The following is a 20,130-nucleotide window of genomic DNA, read 5'->3' on the forward strand; positions in this document are numbered from 1 at the left end:
CTTTATATATATAATCTGCTTGCTTTCAACATTGTCCAGCCATGTCTTCTTCCTTCAGATCTCACATCACTTCCACATCTTCCAGGAGAAATTAAGTTCCTGCTTTGTGTTCTTCCTGAGGATCCTCCTTCCCATGTTGCCTGCACCGCATTTTAACTGCTTATTTGAATACTCCCTTAGCCGGTGCTGAAGGGATGGCATCTTGGTCAGGTTTGTATGCCTAGCCCTTAGCACAGCACCCTTCATGCAGTAGACCATCCGGGAATGTTGGTTTAAATGAATTCTTGAAGTTTCTTTTTCCGGTATTCTTCTAAAGGATAGTTTTCTAGTGTGTGGGAAAAGTCAAGGAAAGAACGTGAGTTGGAAACCCATGGAAAATAGGAGAAAGGTGCTTACTGGTTCCAAGCTCTGCATGCTTTGTTCTCCTAATTCCACTTGCCCCCATAAGCAGTGAAATCTGCAATCATTTCATTCCACTAGTCCTCTGAGACCTCCTAGGCACAGATAAAGTTAAATAGGAAAATAGGAGTTAAGGCAGGGACCCGCAGCACCCAGCTAAGTTAGGAGGGTGCAAAAGTGACCGGTCAGTAATCCAAGGGTATTTACTCAAGGCAGAAGGGAGAGCACCCACCGCCTTCAGCTATTTACTCGCCCGCTGCTAACGCACCACGCGGGCTCAGGCGCCACCCAGCGCCCTGGAAAGTGCCTCCCGCGGGAGTGCACTGCCAGTTCCCGGGCGCTGTCCCGGGAGCAACAGATGACCGGAAATGGAACCTGCGCGGGCCTGTTGCTTAGCAACGAACGCAGCCGGGAAGCTAGACAGCCCCGGCGCTGAGGGAGCATAGACTGCCTTGTCCCCGGGCGCCGCATCTCTCGTCCGAGCGGTTCCTCGGGGCTCCGGGCAGGAGCGTCCAGGGGCCACCGGGTGCCACCAGCGAGTCCTCACAGCCATGAGCAGCCGGCAGGTGAGAGGTTGGCTCCTCGCCAGGCTCGTCCGGCTGCGAAGCTTCCCTTGTATTTCAAAAGTGATGGAAGCCTAGGTCTTCCGGACTCCGCAGTTGTGGCCTCGCGGGGTATAGCTTCTTTCATCCCACTTATGATCTGGGATACTGAGCGTTTTCGGTGAAAACTTTTATATGTTCTCTTCCCAACCGTTCGTACTTGGTGTTGTCATAACAACCAAACACAGTGGAGCAGAGCGCCTGCAGTTTAAATTACAGCCCTAGAGTGTCCCCAGTGTGCTAATGGTGGCTGTGTTTGTCTGGGGGGAAGCTCGGTGGAGAGTTGCCTTGGATTTGGGCTCTAGGGTTGGAATATAAGCCCCTTCCTAGCGGTGCGACTTTGGGCAAATCACTTGGTTTTTCTAAACCTTCTCTCTCTTTTATGCAAAGGGGAGGAATCAGAACAAATTTTCCTCCTTTCTAAGGTTATTACAAAGTTCAAACAAGATACCATGCCATACCATACCACACATGAAAGGGTTTGGTAAGTGGTAAGTGGAATTTCTTCTTAGGAAAACATCCCCATGGCATGTAACAAAAGATGCATATGAAACCGTGGGGAATCATCATTAGTCAAATCCATTTCACTGGCCTCCACTAATCAAGTTTGCTTTTAATTGTTGCTACAAAAGACTTGCAGGTCCTCCACTCCACATGGAGCCTAAACAATAAGATGTTTGCCGGAGTTGTTTTGCAGGAGCTTGGAGTCAGCTGTGTCTCTGGGGCTGAGCTAGTTAAGGTTGCATAGGCTCCCTGACCCTCCAACTGGGCATATGCAAGTATGGCTTGGTGACCTTTTGGCATCAGAGGGCTGAAAACTCCACCCTCAGATCCTGTTAAGCGCCTGCATTTTTGAAACTAGAGGCCTGTAGCTTAGTTACACCTGAGCAGAGGGGTGATTACCACGCCTACCACACCTTTTTCCAATCACCTTTCCCCACGCTCCCCACGCTTCTCACGCTCCCTACGCCTCAGACGGCCCTGCTGCGTTACTCCTTATCCCATAAGTACCCCAGCCCCTTGGCTTCCGGGAGCCAGATTTGAGATTTGTTCGTCTGTCTTCTCCTTGGCTGCCTTGTGAATAAGCCCTGTCTTCGCTGCAAACCTCGGATGTCTCAGCGTTTTGGCTTGCTGTGTTTCTGACAAAGGGAACCGGTAACATATGTTGTAGTAGATACTTTTTAGAACTCTTTATTGAATTTAAGGGTAACTGTAAACAAAAGGAATGAACAATGGTCAACCTTTTAAATGCCAGAACAGAATGGGAAGACGTTAAGTGTGGGCATTATTCTGGGCTAGCTAGAAAACAACTCTAACTCTCTAGATTTGTATGGAAAAGGCCCCCTAAGCATCCTGGTACTGAATGGAAAACAGTTGCTTTTAAGCCTGTAGATTTTGCTTAGCTTCTTGGTTTGACACTAAACTATAATCTTTTCTTTTTCAAGCTTCATAATTTCTTTGGTAGTGTTAGAGTTTACTGTGGAAAGAAGATTAAAAGTAACATTGAGTTGTAGATTACTAACTGAAAATGTCAAAACCCTAATTCATTAATTAATCAAAAATAACTTATTTTCTTGATGCCCACATCAGTCTTTGACCTGCTTTTGAATCATGTGCTGTGGTGTTGAAATTTAAAATATGCCTTTACCATATTTGCAGTGGTATTTCTGAATAGCTGTTGTTTCACAAAGCCCAAATTGACGAATTTATAACTGAAAAGCGTCCACTAAAAACCTATTGGCAGTCAAGTTTTAAGTTTCACTTTATCTTAATAAAAGTGATGTTTGGAAATTACACGCCCCCACCCCAAAGGAACCTCTGTTACTAAAAAGGCAGTGGGATCTTGAAAGAATGGGCATGAGCCCATTTAGGACTATTTACATTTTCTACATACTATTTTTAAACAGTAGAGGTCTCTCTCTGGCTGCTTTTGTTGACTTGTAATTTTAAAACTCTTGATACTTTCATTTATGCTAATTTTGAGTGTAGTTTTCCTTTTGAAAGGGTGAAAGTTTTTATATTTTAACCTGAAACAAACAGAATGGATTAAACTTTTGGAAATAACATTTTGATGTGACATTTACTTATGTGTTCATTTAGTTTGAAAAAGTAAGCAGGTGGTAAAATCATATTTGCTGAAGGAGATTTTAATATATTCATCTCAATAGTGGAAGGTTTAGAGTGACATGGCATTTTTCAGGAATAGCAATTTGAACTCTTAAATTAGGTATTTAAAAGAAAAATCTCTTGGAACTGCTTCTTTCATTTTTAAAATTAGTTAAAACATAAGGCTTTTTGAGTTTCAGTTGAAGAACTTTCAGAGGTTTAAAAATACAGATATCCAAAGAGCACGAAGCTCCCCACAAAATCCACTACAGATTGTGGGCAGAGAAGAGGGAAAAGCTGTCAGCTTATCTCTACCTTAGCGCATTTTCTAGCTGTTAAATTAAGTAGTTTTGCATTTATATGATGCTCATTCTGTTTTCCTTCATCCTGTCTCCTTGATGTTATTGCTTAAAAAGGAGATCAGAGCGAAAACAGTTGGGTATGAGGCCAACAGCGTGGTGGTAATTTTAACAACCATAACTCAGAACATATGATGACTATATTTAAATCAACCCTATTAAATTTTGAGAGTTGGTTGTTGATTTAATCAGACAACTTCAGGATTATTGTTGATTTTAACCAGACACATTCATAGATTCTGGTCATTTCATCAGAACAGTTAAATTTGGATTATACCAGGTTTCAAATATCCCTTCCAATAGACAAGTAGTTGAAAATCAGTGAAATAAAAACTAAGTGCCAAGCCAGAGTACTCAGGGAAGACCTTGACTCTTTAGCAGTTTTAATTCTGGTAATGTAAAATTATATTACTCAGGATCCCAACAGAAAACAGATGGCATGCTTAAGAGGATTAAATTGAAGAAAACCTATGAAAAGACCGTTTGGAGAGGTGTGGGCAAGGTTAAGAGAAGAAACCAACAGGGATGAGGATGCACCTAAGGACTAATAACAGGAAGTCGTTGCCATTCCTAGGCCTGACGGGTCAAAGAAATTGAACCCGGTTCTCAGAACTTGGTGAGAGCTGGAGGCTTGGAATGGTAGCTTCCTGACAGCAGCTGAGCTCTGGAACAATTTAGCCACTATCAGAACTGTGGGAAACAGGGAGACTAGGAGAGAAATATCCAAAGCTCTCTCCCTTCATCCTGTCTAGTCTCCTACAGGTGCCTCTCATTGCTTAATCCCCAGCAGAAGCCAGAGGGCTGGGAAGCCAGGTGCTGCCTGTCTACAGAAGTCAACCTTCTAGGCACAGAGCAGGAAGGAAAACATGGAGACTGGATTGGGGCAAACAAAGAATAACCATCACAGAAATTATTATATGTAGATGGAGCCTTCATGGACATTTCCCTGTTTACAAATTAGTTGGGATTAAAAGTTGGTAAGTCAGTTGTTCAGATCCTGTAATGCATTTTTCACTCAAAATTCTTTATACCTAAGAATAAGTCTAACAAAAGATGTGTACAGGGCTTCCCTGGTGGCGCAGTGGTTGAGAGTCTGCCTGCCGATGCAGGGGACACGGATTCGTGCCCTGGTCCGGGAAGATCCCACGTGCCGCGGAGCGGCTAGGCGCGTGAGCCATGGCCGCTGAGCCTGCGTGTCCGGAGCCTGTGCTCCGCAACGGGAGAGGCCACAACAGTGGGAGGCCCGTGTACCGCAAAAAAAAAAAAAAAAAAAAAAAGATGTGTACACCCTTATGAAGAATATTACAAAAAGTTTTTGAAGGATACACTCCAAGGATGTGAATAAAGAAATATATTGTATTCATGAAGAAGTCAATATCATAACAATATCAATTTCCTCCAGATTATTCTAGGCATTCAGTGTGTTTCTGTCAAAATCCCCCAAAGTTTCATGCAATGTGGATCCTAAAATTCACGTGGTAGAGAAAAGGTCAAGATTGTATATAATAATTTTTAAGAATACTAAGGTGGAGAGAATCGCCTTACAGATTTCAAGACCTATTGTGAAGTCATAGTAATTTAGACAATGTCATACAATTTGTTTACAGATAGACAAATATACCAATGGAATTAAAGGGACAAAAGAGATATTTACATACTCACATGTGTAATATATGTGTATTATATACACACTGTATAGTATATATGTGTGTGTGAAGTAAAATTGTGTGTATACTAAAACATATGACCAAAGATGTTTATTGGAACATCTTTTGTAATAGAGAAACATTGAAAATAAGCTAAATGTTAATTTACAGGAGAATGGAATGGATGAATCACATCATATTCATACATTAGAGTACTATACAGCTGTGAAAATCAGGAAAGTATCAACGTGGGAAGTGAGAAAACCATCTTGCTTGCATGCTTAAGAGTTTGAAAGAAAGTCTCCTTCTATGATGTAAGGGAAACTTTCTGGAAAGCTGCCCTTAGGGATGCAACCCTGCTGGAGGGTGTCTGTCACTGGGTCAGCCACACACCACAGGCTGGGAAGGTGCCCACAGGCAAGCATGCTGACTGCTGGCAGCCACACCATGGAAGCAATGACAAAAAGCCCTGGAAACAGGAAGAGAGTCCTTTCCTCTCACAGTGTTGTTTTGGCACCCTTTATAATATTAATGCTGGTTGGCAAAGGAGAAATGTTATAGAGTCCTGCCCAATCACAAAGGGGGCAAAAAGGGTAGACTTGGAGCTGAGAGGTAATAAATTGACAATTGGCAAAAAGAACGATTTATAATCTGCTTTATAGAACAAAGCATTATTGTCAACAGTGCTTCCTCTTACCTAGGTGGAATTCCTACCATGGAATCATCCTCTACTCGAAGTATCAGCACTTTTCCCTGAAAGTTGCTGCTAAAAAGTATATGTTACTTACAGTGACTTGAGGATGCATTAACCTGAATACATTGTCACCTTAGGAAGTGGAGCATTCTGGAAAAAAAATGAAGTTTTAGCCATGGAGAAAGGAGGTGGGGGCTAAGTGAATGGACACTTGTTAGATAAATTCCTAGAAGAAGATATGACCAATTCCTCACTGAACTGTCTTGGCACTCTTGTCAAAAATTGATCACCCATAAATGTATGGGTTTATTTCTGAACTCCCAATTCTGTTCCTTTGATCTATAGATCTATATGTTTATCCTTACACAGTCTTCATTACTGTAGTTTTGTAGTAAGTCATGAAATCTGAAAGTGTGAGTCTGACAACTTTGTTCTTTTTCAAGATCTTTTGGCTATTCTGGGTCCATTACGTTTCCATGTGAATTTTATGATCATCTTGTTAATTTCTACAACTAAGCATCTGGGATTTTGAGAGAGGGTGTGTTGAATCTGTAGGTTATTTTGAGGGGAGAGTATTGCATTTTAACAATATTAGTCTTCCAATCCATGAGCATGGGGTGTCTTTCCATTTATTAAGGTCTTCTTTAATTTCTTTCAATAATGTTTTATAGCTTTCATACAAGTCTTGCACGTCTTTTTGTTAAATTTATTCCTAAGTATTTTATCCTTTCTTATGCTATTGTAAATTAATTTCTTAATTTCAGTTTTGGATTGTTCATTGTTAGCATCTAGAAACACAATTTTTGTGTATTAATCTTGAATCCTGCAAACTTGCTGAGATCTTTCATTAGCTCTAATCTTTTGTGGATGCCTTATGATTTTCTGTATACAACATCATGCTATCCATAAAGTATGTTTTAGAATATTTTGGATGATATGTGCTTTACTTTATATTAGACACTCTGTAACACTTGGTTCAATGAGTCAATTTTAGCATTAACAGAGTAAACAGTGTTGGGTTGGGTTTTTTTTTTTTTTTTTGTATTTTTTCATGCAGGATAAATCACCCAGCAAAGAAAAATCCAAGATACCAGTCAGATTTTTACCACAGTTGTCTACGGTAATTTACCAAATATCTCATATTTTATTGCTTTTGTAATAATGTTGTTTACTAGTTTTCAAACTTGCAAATAAGATACTGAATTTTTTTTTATTTTTTTTGGCTGCATTGGGTCTTTGTTGCTGTGCACAGGCTTTCTCTAGTTGCGGCGAGTGGGGGCTACTCTTCGTTGCGGTGTGAGTGCTTCTCACTGCAGTGGCTTCTCTTGTTGCGGAGCATGGGCTCTAGGCACACGGGCTTCAGTAGTTGTGGCACACGGGCTTCAGTAGTTGTGGATTGCAGGCTCTAGAGCGCAGGCTCAGTATTTATGGCACATGGGCTTATTTGCTCCGTGGCATGTGGGATCTTCCCGGACCAGGGCTCGAACCTGTGTCCCCTGCATTGGCAGGCGGTTTCTTAACTGCTGAGCCACCAGGGAAGCCCAAGATACTGAATTTTTTATTATAAATTTCTGTGCTCCATTTCTTTTCCGATGGAGAACATCTATGAGGTATATATCTTAGGAAAAATAACTGTCTTAATAAAGGAGTTGTAAGCTATAATTACCTAGTATGTGCAGGATATTTGAGTATTATGAATAAAAGAATTCTGAGGATGACCTAGCAGAAGTAGTGTTGGAGTTAGGAAGCAAGGACTTAGATTACAGATTTTTCACTAATGGCTCTGTGACTATTACAGAGTCACTTACCTCTTGGAGCCCCAGTTTCTGAGTTTGAGATGACAACAGTTGATTTGATCTCTGAAGAGATGTCTCTTCTAGCACTTTTAGCTGCAGGAGATTTCTTAGATCTTGGCATCCTTTTTCATGATTTTGATGTTAAATTAGCATTGTCCTGTGGAAGAGGTAGTTGACATTTTCAGTTGATCAAGTGCTGGACAAATTAGATTTTACTGCAATAAAGTTTACTGTCAAATAATTATGTTGAGTTTAATATTGTTGAGTTATACTCTTGTGATTCCTGGAAGTTGATTTTAAATGGAGGTTCAATGCAAACATTATTTGTTTTGAAACATTTTAAAAGCTCAGAATGAACTATGAAATGGAATATGAATGGCTTCATACAGAGTAGATTTCTAATAATTTGAAATTAAGGATTCTTTCAGATTAAAAAAACACTCCAATGAAAATGTTCAGGTGAATGCTCTTAAACATTTCAAAGTACACGTTTTAATTGTGAACTTATTTTATCGATAATGCCAAGATTATCACACCATGTTCTATGAAATGAAATCATAGCATCTTTTTTAGTTCTGCAAATATCTGTCTTAGGTATTCTGTGTTAAGAGCCAAAGATATGAAATGGAATAGACATTTAATTTTCTCTTTAAAAATTAAAAAAATTTCAAATTTAATAAAATTGCCACTAGTTAAAAAAATTAGTGTATAGGTTTAGCAATAAATATTATTAGTATATAGGTTTAGAAATAACAACTAAATTTAAATTTACTTACTGAATAGATATTCAGTGGCTGAGATGAATAATCCTTCCTAGCCCATGAGGCAAATAATTGTTTAAAATGCTTATTTGGCTGATTTAAACCTTATACTGTGCTCATATTTGACTTTGTCTTGCAACCTTTCTTTCGTATCATTTGAGTTTTATGTCTTTTAAGATAAATAATATTTGAAAGAAATTTTTAACATATTCCATTAATTAAAACAAAAATTCATTTGAACGTTAAGGTTTGCACTTGGATAATATTTTCCGGCAGTAATTAAGATTTGGGGGGGAGGGGTAATAATTGCATTTATTTACATTTTTGGTAAAACACTGGTGTGTTCTTCAGTAATGGGCGTTGTAAATGTTTGGAAAAACAAATGGCAGAATTGGAGCCTTCAGGCCATTTTTAGCAACACACAGTTTTGGTTTTTTTTCAGGGGGAGGGTTCTGGAAAACACTGAAGTTACCTACAGTTTTTTTGTTTGTTTTTGTCCTTTAGTCAGTTCTGCCCTCATAGCTTCCATGGAAATAGACTCTTTCACTAAATGAAGAAAGGTGCTGTGAGTGTGGGTTGGGTAGTGCGGGCTGCTCTGACTACCCCAGGTCATAAAGGAACAGACCGCTTGCTTCGTAGTCTCTGGCAGAGCACCCACTTTTTTCCAAAGTCAGCTTCTAGTATTACGTGGTGCACACATCCAGCGTTTTTAAACATACTTTGTGATGACCCATGGTTTGGAGTTCTCACAACTGGCAGAAGTTGAGATTGGCATTTAAAAAGTGGTGGATTTGGGTCCCAGAAATTAGATGAAAAAAATAACCCCCAGGCATCTAAGCCCACGTGAGTATGTGAACATATAAGCCCTTTCTACCTGGAAGGCCTAGAATGATTTTCATTACAGACCTTCGTATTCCCAGAGGTGATCCTTGTTAAAACCAAGGATGACCCAGCACTGGTGGCTGCCAGCCTCTCAGAGCTGGTGACCTGACTCTCACCCTGCATACCTCACTCATAGCCCTCCCACGAATCTGAAATCCTTTATGGAGAAAGATGAGAATGGAAGAATGAAAGGGGAGATGGAAGGATGGAAGACCACTGATTTTTAAGTGTTTTAGATGTTTTCCTGTGAAAGAAGAGCCTGAAAATAGGACATGTGTAGAGTTGGAGAGGTGATCCCAGGAAGCAGGAGTAAAGGATCTGGGAGAGTAAAACTAGGAAGGAGGAGAAGCCAGTACGGGGCAGCTGGAATGATCCTGCCGGGCCTTCTGAATGCTTCCTGGAATCATCTGCCTGAGGATGATCAGGGTGGTAGCATTTATCCGTCAGCTCTCATCCTATCTCCTGAGGATGTTAACGTCCACCTATTTCTGGCTGCTCACGTGTGAGTGCAGAATGGGCTACCCCGAGGGTCCCATGCTGTGGCATCAAAGAAGCCACACAGGACAAAACAAAAGACAGTTTCTTGAGTGGAAACCCTGTCATTCCTACCCGAATTGAAGCCAGCACAGAACTGTTCACTGCAGCCACGTCTGGAATCAAGAGGTGAGGCCAAGAGGATGTGAAAGGAAGTGAAACAAGAGTTTTCTGATAGAAAAGTCAATGGAATTCTTAGTCCAGCCTCACAGAAGTTCCAAAGCAGAGGGAAGGAGTGCATATGTCTGTCATCACCTGAAGGGAGAAAACAGACTAAAATGGAATTGCTAATCAGCATTAAAAATATGTCGATGTCACTTTAAAACCCAACCCCCTGGTTTTATTGAAGATCAGCATTACTTAGCTAGATGGTGTTCTGACTTGCGTGTGGCTGCTGTTTGTGATTAGCCAGGGGCCACTATTTATAAACTCTTCATATATGTATAAATACATATATATATATATATATATATATATATATATATATATATGAAGGGTATAGAGGAAGCATTCAGGCCCTCACCACCCTTCTCCACCCAGGGTGCTGATGAGACTGGGGGTGGCAGCTCAGCATGCAGAATGGGTGCTGTAGAGATCCTAAGAAGTCAGGTGTGTGGGAATCGGTGTCGAAGGCTTGGGTTAAGCAAGGTGTTTTGTACATTTGTAGCAGCTCCATTACAGTAGACCTCATTTGAGTTGCCTCTGTATGACGGTATGAGAATTTTAGGGCACTTGGACCATATGTCCCTTTCCTTCTATCATCTACAGCTGCATTCTTTTTTTTTTTCCGGTACGCGGGCCTCTCACTGTTGTGGCTTCTCCCGTTGCGGAGCACAGGCTCTGGACGCGCAGGCTCAGCGGCCATGGCTCACGGGTCCAGCTGCTCCGCGGCATGTGGGATCTTCCTGGACCGGGGCACGAACCCGTGTCCCCTGCATCGGCAGGTGGACTCTCAAGCACTGCACCACCAGGGAAGCCCTACAGCTTCATTCTTATTAGGCCTTTGCCACATCCTTATTCTCCCTAAAGGGAAGCCCTTCCACTCTGAGAACACCTACTACACTTTTAGCTTGAAAACGTTGTGCTCATGTCCCCCTTTGTACCCTGTGGTCCATTGGGGATTAAAGAAAACAGCCGTTTGTGGTACAGCACTGTATATGTATGAAACACTTACCTAATTTGGTGTTTGTACTTTGGGAAGTATTGTCTGAAGTTCATTGCAATTTTCTTTCCCTTCACTCTTCTTCCCTTCCCATTTTATTGAGATATAATTGACATACAACCCTGTAAATCTAAAGTGTCCAACATAACGATTTGACTTAACACACATCATGATTACTACAGGAGGTTTAGTGAACATTATTGTCTCATAGATACAACATTAAAGAAATACAAAAAATACTTTTTCTTTGGGCTGAGAACTCCACAACTTTCCTATAATAAACATACAGCAGTGTGAATTATATTTATTATGTTGTACATTACATCCCTAATACTTATTTACCTTATAACTGGAAGTTTGTACCTTTAGACTACCTACCCCCAGATTCTGATAAGCTCAAATCTGATCTCTTTTTCTATTGTAAAGTACAATTGACCTATTTAATACAGCACTGTTAGTTCCTGGTGCATAATACGGTGATTCGATATTTCTATACATTTCAAACTGATCACCACAAGTCAGTTACCGCCTGTTACAATATAAAGATGTTACATAATTATTGACTATATTCCCCTCACTGTACATTTTATATCTGTGACTATAAAGTCACAGATATAAAATTATATCTGGAAGTTTGTACCTCTTAATCTCCCTCACCTGTTTCTCTCATCCTTGCACCCCACCTCCCCTCTGGCAACCACCTGTTTGTGTACAATGACTCTGTTTCTGTTTTGTCATGTTTGTTCATTTATTTTTTAGACTCCACAAATAAGTGAAATCATATGGTATTTGTCTTTTCCTGTCTGACTTATTTCACTTAGCTTAATGCCCTGTAGGTCCATTTATGTTGTCACAAATGGCAAGAGTTCGTGCTTTTTACAGCTGAGTAATATTCCATTGTATTTACATATACCACATTTTCTTTATCCATATATCTATTGATGTGCACGTGGAATGCTTCCATATCTTGGCTATTGTAAATAATGCTGCAGTGAACATAGGGGTGCATATATTTTCAAATTAGTGTTTTCATTTTCTTTGGCTAAATACCCAGGAGTGGAATTGTTAAATTGTATGATAGTTCTATTTTTAATTTTTTGAGGAATCGCCATACTGTTCTCCATAGTGGCTGTACCAATTTACATTCCCACCAGCATTGCACCAGGGCTCCCTTTTCTCCACACCCTCACCAACACTTGCTATTCCCCCACCCCAGTTTTAATGAGATATAATTGACATACAGCACTGTATAAGTTTAAGATGTACAGCATAATGATTTGACATACATACATCATGAAATGATTACCACAATAGGTTTAGTGAATATTCATCGTCTCATATAGATACACTGAAGAAACAGGAGAAAATTTTTTTCTTTGTGAATTTTGTCCTTTTTGACAGTGGCCATTCTGACAGGTGTGAGGTGATCTCCTTGTGGTTTTGATGTGCATTTCTCTAATGATTAGTGATGTTCAGCATCTTTTCATGTGCCTGTTGGCCATCTGTATGTCTTCTTTGGAAAAATGTTTATTCAGGTCTTCTGCCCATTTTAAAAGTTGGGTTATTTGTTTTCTTAACATTGAGTTTTGTGAGTTCCTTGTATATTTTGAGTATTAACCCCTTATTGGATATGTCCTTTGAAAACCTTCTCCCGTTCAGTAGGTGGTTTTTCATTTGCTGATAGTTTCCTTTGCCTTGCAAAAGCTTCTTAGTTTGATGTAGCCCCATTTATTTATTTTTGTTTTTGTTTCCCTTGCCTGAGGAGATATAGCAAAAAAAAATATCACCGGCTTCCCTGGTGGTGCAGTGGTTGAGAGTCCGCCTGCCGATGCAGTGGACGTGGGTTCGTGCCCCGGTCCGGGAAGATCCCACATGCCGCAGAGCGGCTGGGCCTGTGAGCCGTGGCCGCTGAGCCTGCGTGTCCGGGGCCTGTGCTCCGCAACGGGAGAGGCCACGACAGTGAGAGGCCCACGTACTGCAAAAAGAAAAAAAAAAAAAAAATCGCTAAGACTGATGTCAAAGGGCATAGTGCCTGTGTTTTCTTCTGGAAGTTTTATGGTTTCAGATCTTACATTGACGTCCTAAATCCATTTTGAGTTTATTTTTTTAATATGGTGTGAGAAAGTGGTCCTGTTTGATCCTTTTGCATGTAGCTGTCCAGTTTCCCAATACCATTTATTGAACAGCCTATGTTTCCCTATTGTAGATTTTTACCTCCTTTGTCATAGATTAATTGACTGTATGAATGTGGTTTCATTTCTGAGTGCTCTATTCTGCTCCATTGATCTGTGTGTCTGTTTTTGATTACTGTGGCTTTATAATACAGTTTGAAATAAAGGAGTGTGATACGTCTAGCTTTGTTCTCTTTCTCAAGATTGTTATCTTGAGATAACAAGATAAAAAGGCTCTTCAGGGTCTTCTGTGTTTCCATACAAATTTTAGCTCTGTTCTAGTTCTGTGAAAAATGCCATTGGTATTTTAATAGGGATTGCGCTGAATCTGTAGATTGCCTTGGGTCATATGACCATTTTAACAGTAGTGAGTCTTCTAATCCCTGATGTTGGTAGTCAGAGATATTGAATAATGTCTTCCAAACTGAGAAGGAACTTAGAGACTGAAAAATGAGGTGAGCAACTTCATAAAGAACAATTAGGAAATGTATTGTGGGTAACTTAGGCAGGAAGGATTGGGTGGACACATGATCTGCCTTCACAGCTGCACTTAGCACCGCTGAAAGGGGTGCAGGGGAATTTAAAGGGGTCAAAGCTAAAAATAGAATCTGACTACTAGGGAGAAGCATGTCCACACGGATGGGAACAGGGTTTTTTTTTCCTTCCCCTGGATGTCTCATGACCATTAACCATCTGCATCAGCAAAAGGCACGCTTCTGGTTTTTAGGTATCAGATGAAGGCAAGGGTGAAAGTTGAATGGGAATTCATCTGGCTTGGGCACATTCCTTGTGTGTTAGGCTAAGGCTCAGTCATGCATAAGGAGGAGGGGATAGGACAGTGGGCCTAAGATAGAGCTGACAGAATGGAGTCAGTTTGGTTCAGCTACACACGTGAGCATGGTATATCTTTCCATTTCTTTGTATTGTCTTCAGTTTCTCTCATCAGTGTCTTATAGTTTTCCAAGTACAAGTCTTTTACCTTATATTTATTCTTGTATATTTTATTTTTTGTTGCATGGTAAAGGGATTGTTTCCTTAATTTCTCTTTCTGATAGTTTTTTTTTTTTTTTGAGGTATGCGGGCATCTCACTGTTGTGGCCTCTCCCGTTGCGGAGCACAGGCTCCGGACACGCAGGCTCAGCGGCCATGGCTCACGGGCCCAGCCGCTCAGCGGCATGTGGGATCTTCCCAGACCGGGGCACGAACCCGTGTCCCCTGCATCGGCAGGCGGACTCTCAACCACTGCGCTACCAGGGAAGCCCTGATAGTTTGTTTTTAGTGTATAGAAACACAGCAGATTCTTGTACATCAATTTTGTATGCTGCAACTTTACCAAATTCATTGATGAGTTTTAGTAATTTGTTGGTAGCATCTTTAGGATTTTCTATATATAGTATCATCTCACCTGCAAACAGGGCAGTTTCACTTCTTCCTTTCCAATTTGGATCTCTTTAATTTCTTGTCTGATTGTTGTGGCTAGGACTTCCAATACTATGTGGAATAAAAGTGGAGTGGCTGGACAACCTTGTCTTTTTCTTAATCTTAGAGGAAGTGCTTTCAGCTTTTCACTGTTGAGTATGTTGTTAGCTGTGGGCTTATCATACGTGGCCTTTATTATGTTGAGATATATTCCCTCTACACCCACTTTGTTGAGAGTTTTTGTCATAAATGGATGTTGAGTTTTGTCCAAGACTTTCTGCATCTATTGAGATGATCATATGGTTTTTATTCTTCAATTTGTTAATGTGGTATATCATGTAGGTTGATTTTTGCAAATATTCAACCATCCTTGCATCCCTGGGATAAATCCCACTTGATCATGGTGTGTGATCCTTTTAGTGTATTGTTGAATTTGGTTTGCTAATATTTTGATGAGGATTTTTACATCTATGTTCATCAGTGATATAGGCCTGTATTTTTTCTTTTTGTGGTATCTTTGTCTGGTTTTGGTATCCGGGTGATGGTGGCCTCATAGAATGAGTTTGGGAATGTTTCTTCCTCTGCATTTTTTTGGAATAGTTTGAGAAGGATAGGTGCTAACTCTTCTTTAAATGTTTGGTAGAATTAACCTGTGAAGCAGTCTGGTCCAGGACTTTTGTTTGTTGAGAGTAAGTCTGTTTTATTACTGATTCAGTTTCATTACTGGTAATTGGTCTGTTTCTATTTTCTATTTCTTCCTGATTCAGTCTTGGGAGATTGCACTTTCTAGGAATTTCTCCATTTCCTCTAGATTGTCCATTTTATTGGCATAAAACTGTTCATAGTAATCTCTTATCCTTTGTAGTTCTGCGGTGTAAGTTCTTTTTATAGGAAAAAAACTGTAAAAATACAAACACATGAGGCTAAATAATACACTACTAAATAACCAAGAGATCACTGAAGAAATGAAAGAGGAAGTCAAAAAATACCTAGAAACAAATGACAATGAAAACATGACAACCCAAAACCTATGGAATGCACCAAAAGCAGTTCTAAAGGGAAGTTTATAGCAGTACAATCCTACCTCAAGAAACATCTCAGATAAACAACCTAACCTTACACCTAAAGCAATTAGAGAAAGAAGAACAAAAAAACCCAAAGTTAGCAGAAGGAAAGAAATCATAAAGATCAGAGCAGAAATAAATGGAAAAGAAATGAAGAAAACGACAGCAAAGATCAGTAAAACTAAAAGCTGGTTCTTTGAGAAGATAAACAAAATTGATAAACCATTAGCCAGTCATCAAGAAAAAAAGGGAGAAGACTCAAATCAACAGAAATAGAAATGAAAAAGAAGTAACAACTGACACTGCAGAAATACAAAGGATCATGAGAGATTACCACAAGCAACTCTATGCCAATAAAATGGACAACCTGGAAGAAATGGAAAAATTCTTAGAAAAGCACAACCTTCTGAGACTGAACCAGGAAGAAATAGAAAATATAAACAGACCAATCACAAGCACTGAAATTGAAACTGTGATTAAAAATCTCCCAACAAACAAAAGCCCAGGACCAGATGGCTTCACAGGCAAATTCTATCAAATATTTAGAGAAGAGCTAACAGCTATCCTTCCCAAACTCTTCCAAAATATAGCAGAGGGAGGAACACTCCCAAACTCATTCTACCAGGGCATGATCACCGTGATACCAAAACCAGACAAAGGTGTTACAAGAAAAGAAAACTACAGGCCAGTATCACTGATGAACATAGATGCAAAAATCCTCAACAGAATACTAGCAAACAGAATCCAGCAGCACATTAAAAGGATCATACACCAGGATCAAGTGGGATTTATCCCAGGAATGCAAGGATTCTTCAATATACACAAATCAATCAATGTGATAATCCATATTAACAAACTGAAGGAGAAAAAACATATGATCATCTCAATAGATGCAGAAAAAGCTTTTCACAAAATTCAACACCAGTTTATGATAAAAACTCTCCAGAAAGTAGGCATAGAGGGAATTTACCTCAACATAATAAAGGCCATATATGACAAACCCACAGCCAACATCATTCTCAATGGTGAAAGACTGAAACCATTTCCTGTAAGACCAGGAACAAGACAAGTTTGTCCACTCTCACCACTGTTATTCAACATAGTTTTGGAAGTTTTAGCCACAGCAGTCAGAGACGAAAAAGAAATAAAAGGAATCCAAATAGGAAAAGAAGAAGTAAAACTGTCACTGTTTGCAGATGACCTGATACCATACACAGATAATCCTAAAGATGCTACCAGAAAACTACTAGAGCTAAATCAATGAATTTGGTAAAGTAGCAGGATACAAAATTAATGCACAGAAATCTCTTGAATTCCTATACACTAATGACAAAAAATATGAAAGAGAAATTAAGGAAACACTCCCATTTACTACTGCAACAAAAAGAATAAAATACCTAGAGATAAACCTACCTAAGGAGACAAAAGACCTGTATGCAGAAAACTATAAGACACTGATGAAAGAAATTAAAGATGATACAAATTGATGGAGAGAGATATACCATGTTCTTGGATTGGAAGAATCAACATTGTGAAAATGACTACACCACCCAAAGAAATCTACAGTTTCAATGCAATCCCTATCAAACTACCAATGGCATTTTTCACAGAAGTAGAACAAAAAATTTCACAATTTGTATGGAAACACAAAAGACCCCGAATTGCCAAAGCAATCTTGAGAAAGAAAAACAGAGCTGGAGGAATCAGGCTCCCTCACTTCAGAATATACTACAAAGCTACAGTAATCGAGACAGTATGGTACTGGCACGAAAACAAATATAGATCAATGGAACAGGATAGAAAGTCCAGAGATAAACCCATGCACATATGACCACCTTATCTTTGACAATGGAGGCAAGAATATACAATGGAGAAAAGACAGCCTCTTCAGTAAGTGCTTCTGGGAAAACTGGACAACTACATGTAAAAGAATGAAATTAGAACACTCCCTAAGCACCATACACAACAATAAACTCAAAATGGATTAAAGACCTAAAGGCAAGGCCAGACACTATCAAACTCTTAGAGGAAAACATAGGCAGAACACCCTATGACATGAATCACAGCAAGATCCACCTCCTTTTTGACCCACCTCCTAGAGAAATGGAAATAAAAGCAAAAATGAACAAATGGGACCTAATGAAGCCTAAAAGCTTTTGCACAGCAAAGGAAACCACAAACAAGACAAAAAGACAACCCTCAGAATGTTAGAAAATATTTGCAAACGAAGCAACTGACAAAGGATTAATCTCCAAAATATACAAGCAGCTCATGTAGCTCAATGTCAAAAATACAAACAACCCCATCCAAAAATGGGCAGAAGACCTAAATAGGCATTTCTCCAAAGAAGATATACAGATTGCCAACAAACACGTGAAAAGATGCTCAACATCACTAATCATTAGAGAAATGCAAATCAAAACTACAATGAGGTATCACCTCACACCAGTCAGAACGGTCATCATCAAAAAAACCTACAAAAAGTAAGTGCTGGAGAGGGTGTGGAGAAAAGGGAACCCTCTTGCACTGTTGGTGGGAATGTAAATTGATACAGCCACTATGGAGAATGGTATGGAGGTTCCTTAAAAAACTAAAAATAGAACTACCATATGACCCAGCAATCCCACTACTGGGCATATACCCTGAGAAAACCATAATTCAAAAAGAGTCATGTACCACAGTATTCATTGTAGCACTATTTACAATAGCCAAGACATGGAAACAACCTAAGTGTCCATCGACAGATGAATGGATAAAGAAGACATGGCACATATATACTATTGAATATTACTCAGCCATATAAATTAACGAAACTGAGTTATTTGTAGTGAGGTGGATGGACCTAGAGTCTGTCATTCAGAGTGAAGTAAGTCAGAAAGAGAAAAACATACCGTATGCTAACACCTATATATGGAATCTCAAAAAAAAAAAAAGGTTCTGAAGAACCTAGGGGCAGAAAAGGAATAAAGATGCAGACGTAGCAAATGGACTTGAGGACATGGGGAGGAGGAAGGGTAAACTGAGCCGAAGTGAGAGAGTGGCATGGACATATATACACTACCAAATATAAAATAGATAGCTAGTGGGAAGCAGCCACATAGCACAGGGAGATCAGCTCAGTGCTTTGTGACCACCTAGAGTGGCGGGATAGGGCGGGTGGGAGGGCGACACAAGAGGGAGGGCACATATATCCCCACATATATGGGGATATATGTATATGTATAGCTGATTCACTTTGTTATACAGCAGAAACTAACGCAACATTGTAAAGCAATTATACCTCAGTAAAGATTGTAAAAAAAATATTGACTGGAATGTATGCTTTGTGTGGGTAGAGAGTATCTCATATAAAAAGTCATCATGTATACAGTAGGAACAAAAGTGGTGTACTGCTGACCTCACAGAGTTGTAAAGAGAACTGAATGAGATAATTCATGTAAATTTCTTAAAACAATACACAGCACACAATGTAATCAATATATATTTTAATCAGTATAAAGACTGGCAAGATAATTTAAATTTTTTGTATTTTGTACTAAGTCTTCAAAATCTAGTACATATTTTACACTGAAACACATCTCACTTCATAGTGGTCAGTAGCTACAGGTGGCTAATGGATGCTGTTTTGGACAATGTAGCTTAAAAAAAATACAGGGTTAGCAGACATAAGAAGTAGCCATTCCCTTTAGGAGTAAGGGAGAGTGCTCGAGGAAGAAACTTGGAAGATACATTTCTTCTCCAAAGCCTGGATTAAGACCCCTTGGAGAGGGAATGGCTGTGGCCCACCTGGATGGCAAAGATGTTTGCTGAGGTGTTGCAGGCTTGGGCTGGTAGGTGAGAAAACCACCTTGCTTGCGTGCTGAAGAGTTTGAAAGTCTCCCTCTGTGATGTAAGGGAAACTTTCTGGGAAGCTGTCCTTCGGGATGCCCGTGAAACCTGCAGCCCTGCTGGAGGGTGTCTGTCACTGGGTCACACATCACAGGCTGGGAAGGTGCCCACAGGCAACCCTGCTGGAGGGTGTCTGTCACTGGGCCACACGTCACAGGCTGGGAAGGTGCCCACAGGCAAGGATGCTGACTGCTGGCAGCCACACCATGGAAGCAGCGACAAAAAGCCCTGGAAACAGGAAGAGAGTCCTTTCCTCTCACAGTGTTGTTTTGACACCATTTGTAATATTAATGCTGGTTGGCAAAGGAGAAGTGTTACAGAGTCCTGCCCAATCACAAAGGGGGGCAAAAAGGGTAGATTTGGAGCTGAGAGGCAATAAATTGACAATTGGCAAAAAGCACGACTTATAATCTGCTTTATAGATCGAAGTATTTTTCTCAACAGTGCTTTCTCTTACCTAGGTGGAATTCCTACCATGGAATCATCCTCTACTCAAAGGAAGATATCAGCACTTTTCCCTGAAAGTTGCTGCTAAAAAGTATATGTTACTTACAGTAACCTGACGATGCATTAACCTAAATACATTGTCAGCTTAGGAAGTGGAGCATTCTGGTTGTCAGTAGAACAGAAATGGTATTTTAGTGATA

The 20,130-nt window shown here is 39.9% G+C and overlaps 1 protein-coding gene across 1 annotated transcript in view; it reads left to right on the forward strand.

The window, feature by feature from the left end:
- The first annotated feature begins 927 nt into the window (after nucleotides 1-927).
- Nucleotides 928-20,130, forward strand: part of DNAH7 (dynein axonemal heavy chain 7) — a 245,609-nt gene continuing 226,406 nt past the window's right edge. Inside the window, exons 1-2 of the mRNA XM_029225556.1 lie at nucleotides 928-965; nucleotides 6,864-6,926. Of these exons, the coding sequence (XP_029081389.1) occupies nucleotides 951-965; nucleotides 6,864-6,926 (78 nt within the window). The 5' untranslated portion in view covers nucleotides 928-950. The remainder of the gene's footprint in view (nucleotides 966-6,863; nucleotides 6,927-20,130) is intronic.

This window comes from Monodon monoceros, unplaced genomic scaffold (assembly GCF_005190385.1).
Source record: "Monodon monoceros isolate NGI ecotype Baffin Bay Population unplaced genomic scaffold, NGI_Narwhal_1 Super_Scaffold_16, whole genome shotgun sequence".
Taxonomy (NCBI): Eukaryota; Metazoa; Chordata; class Mammalia; order Artiodactyla; family Monodontidae; genus Monodon; species Monodon monoceros.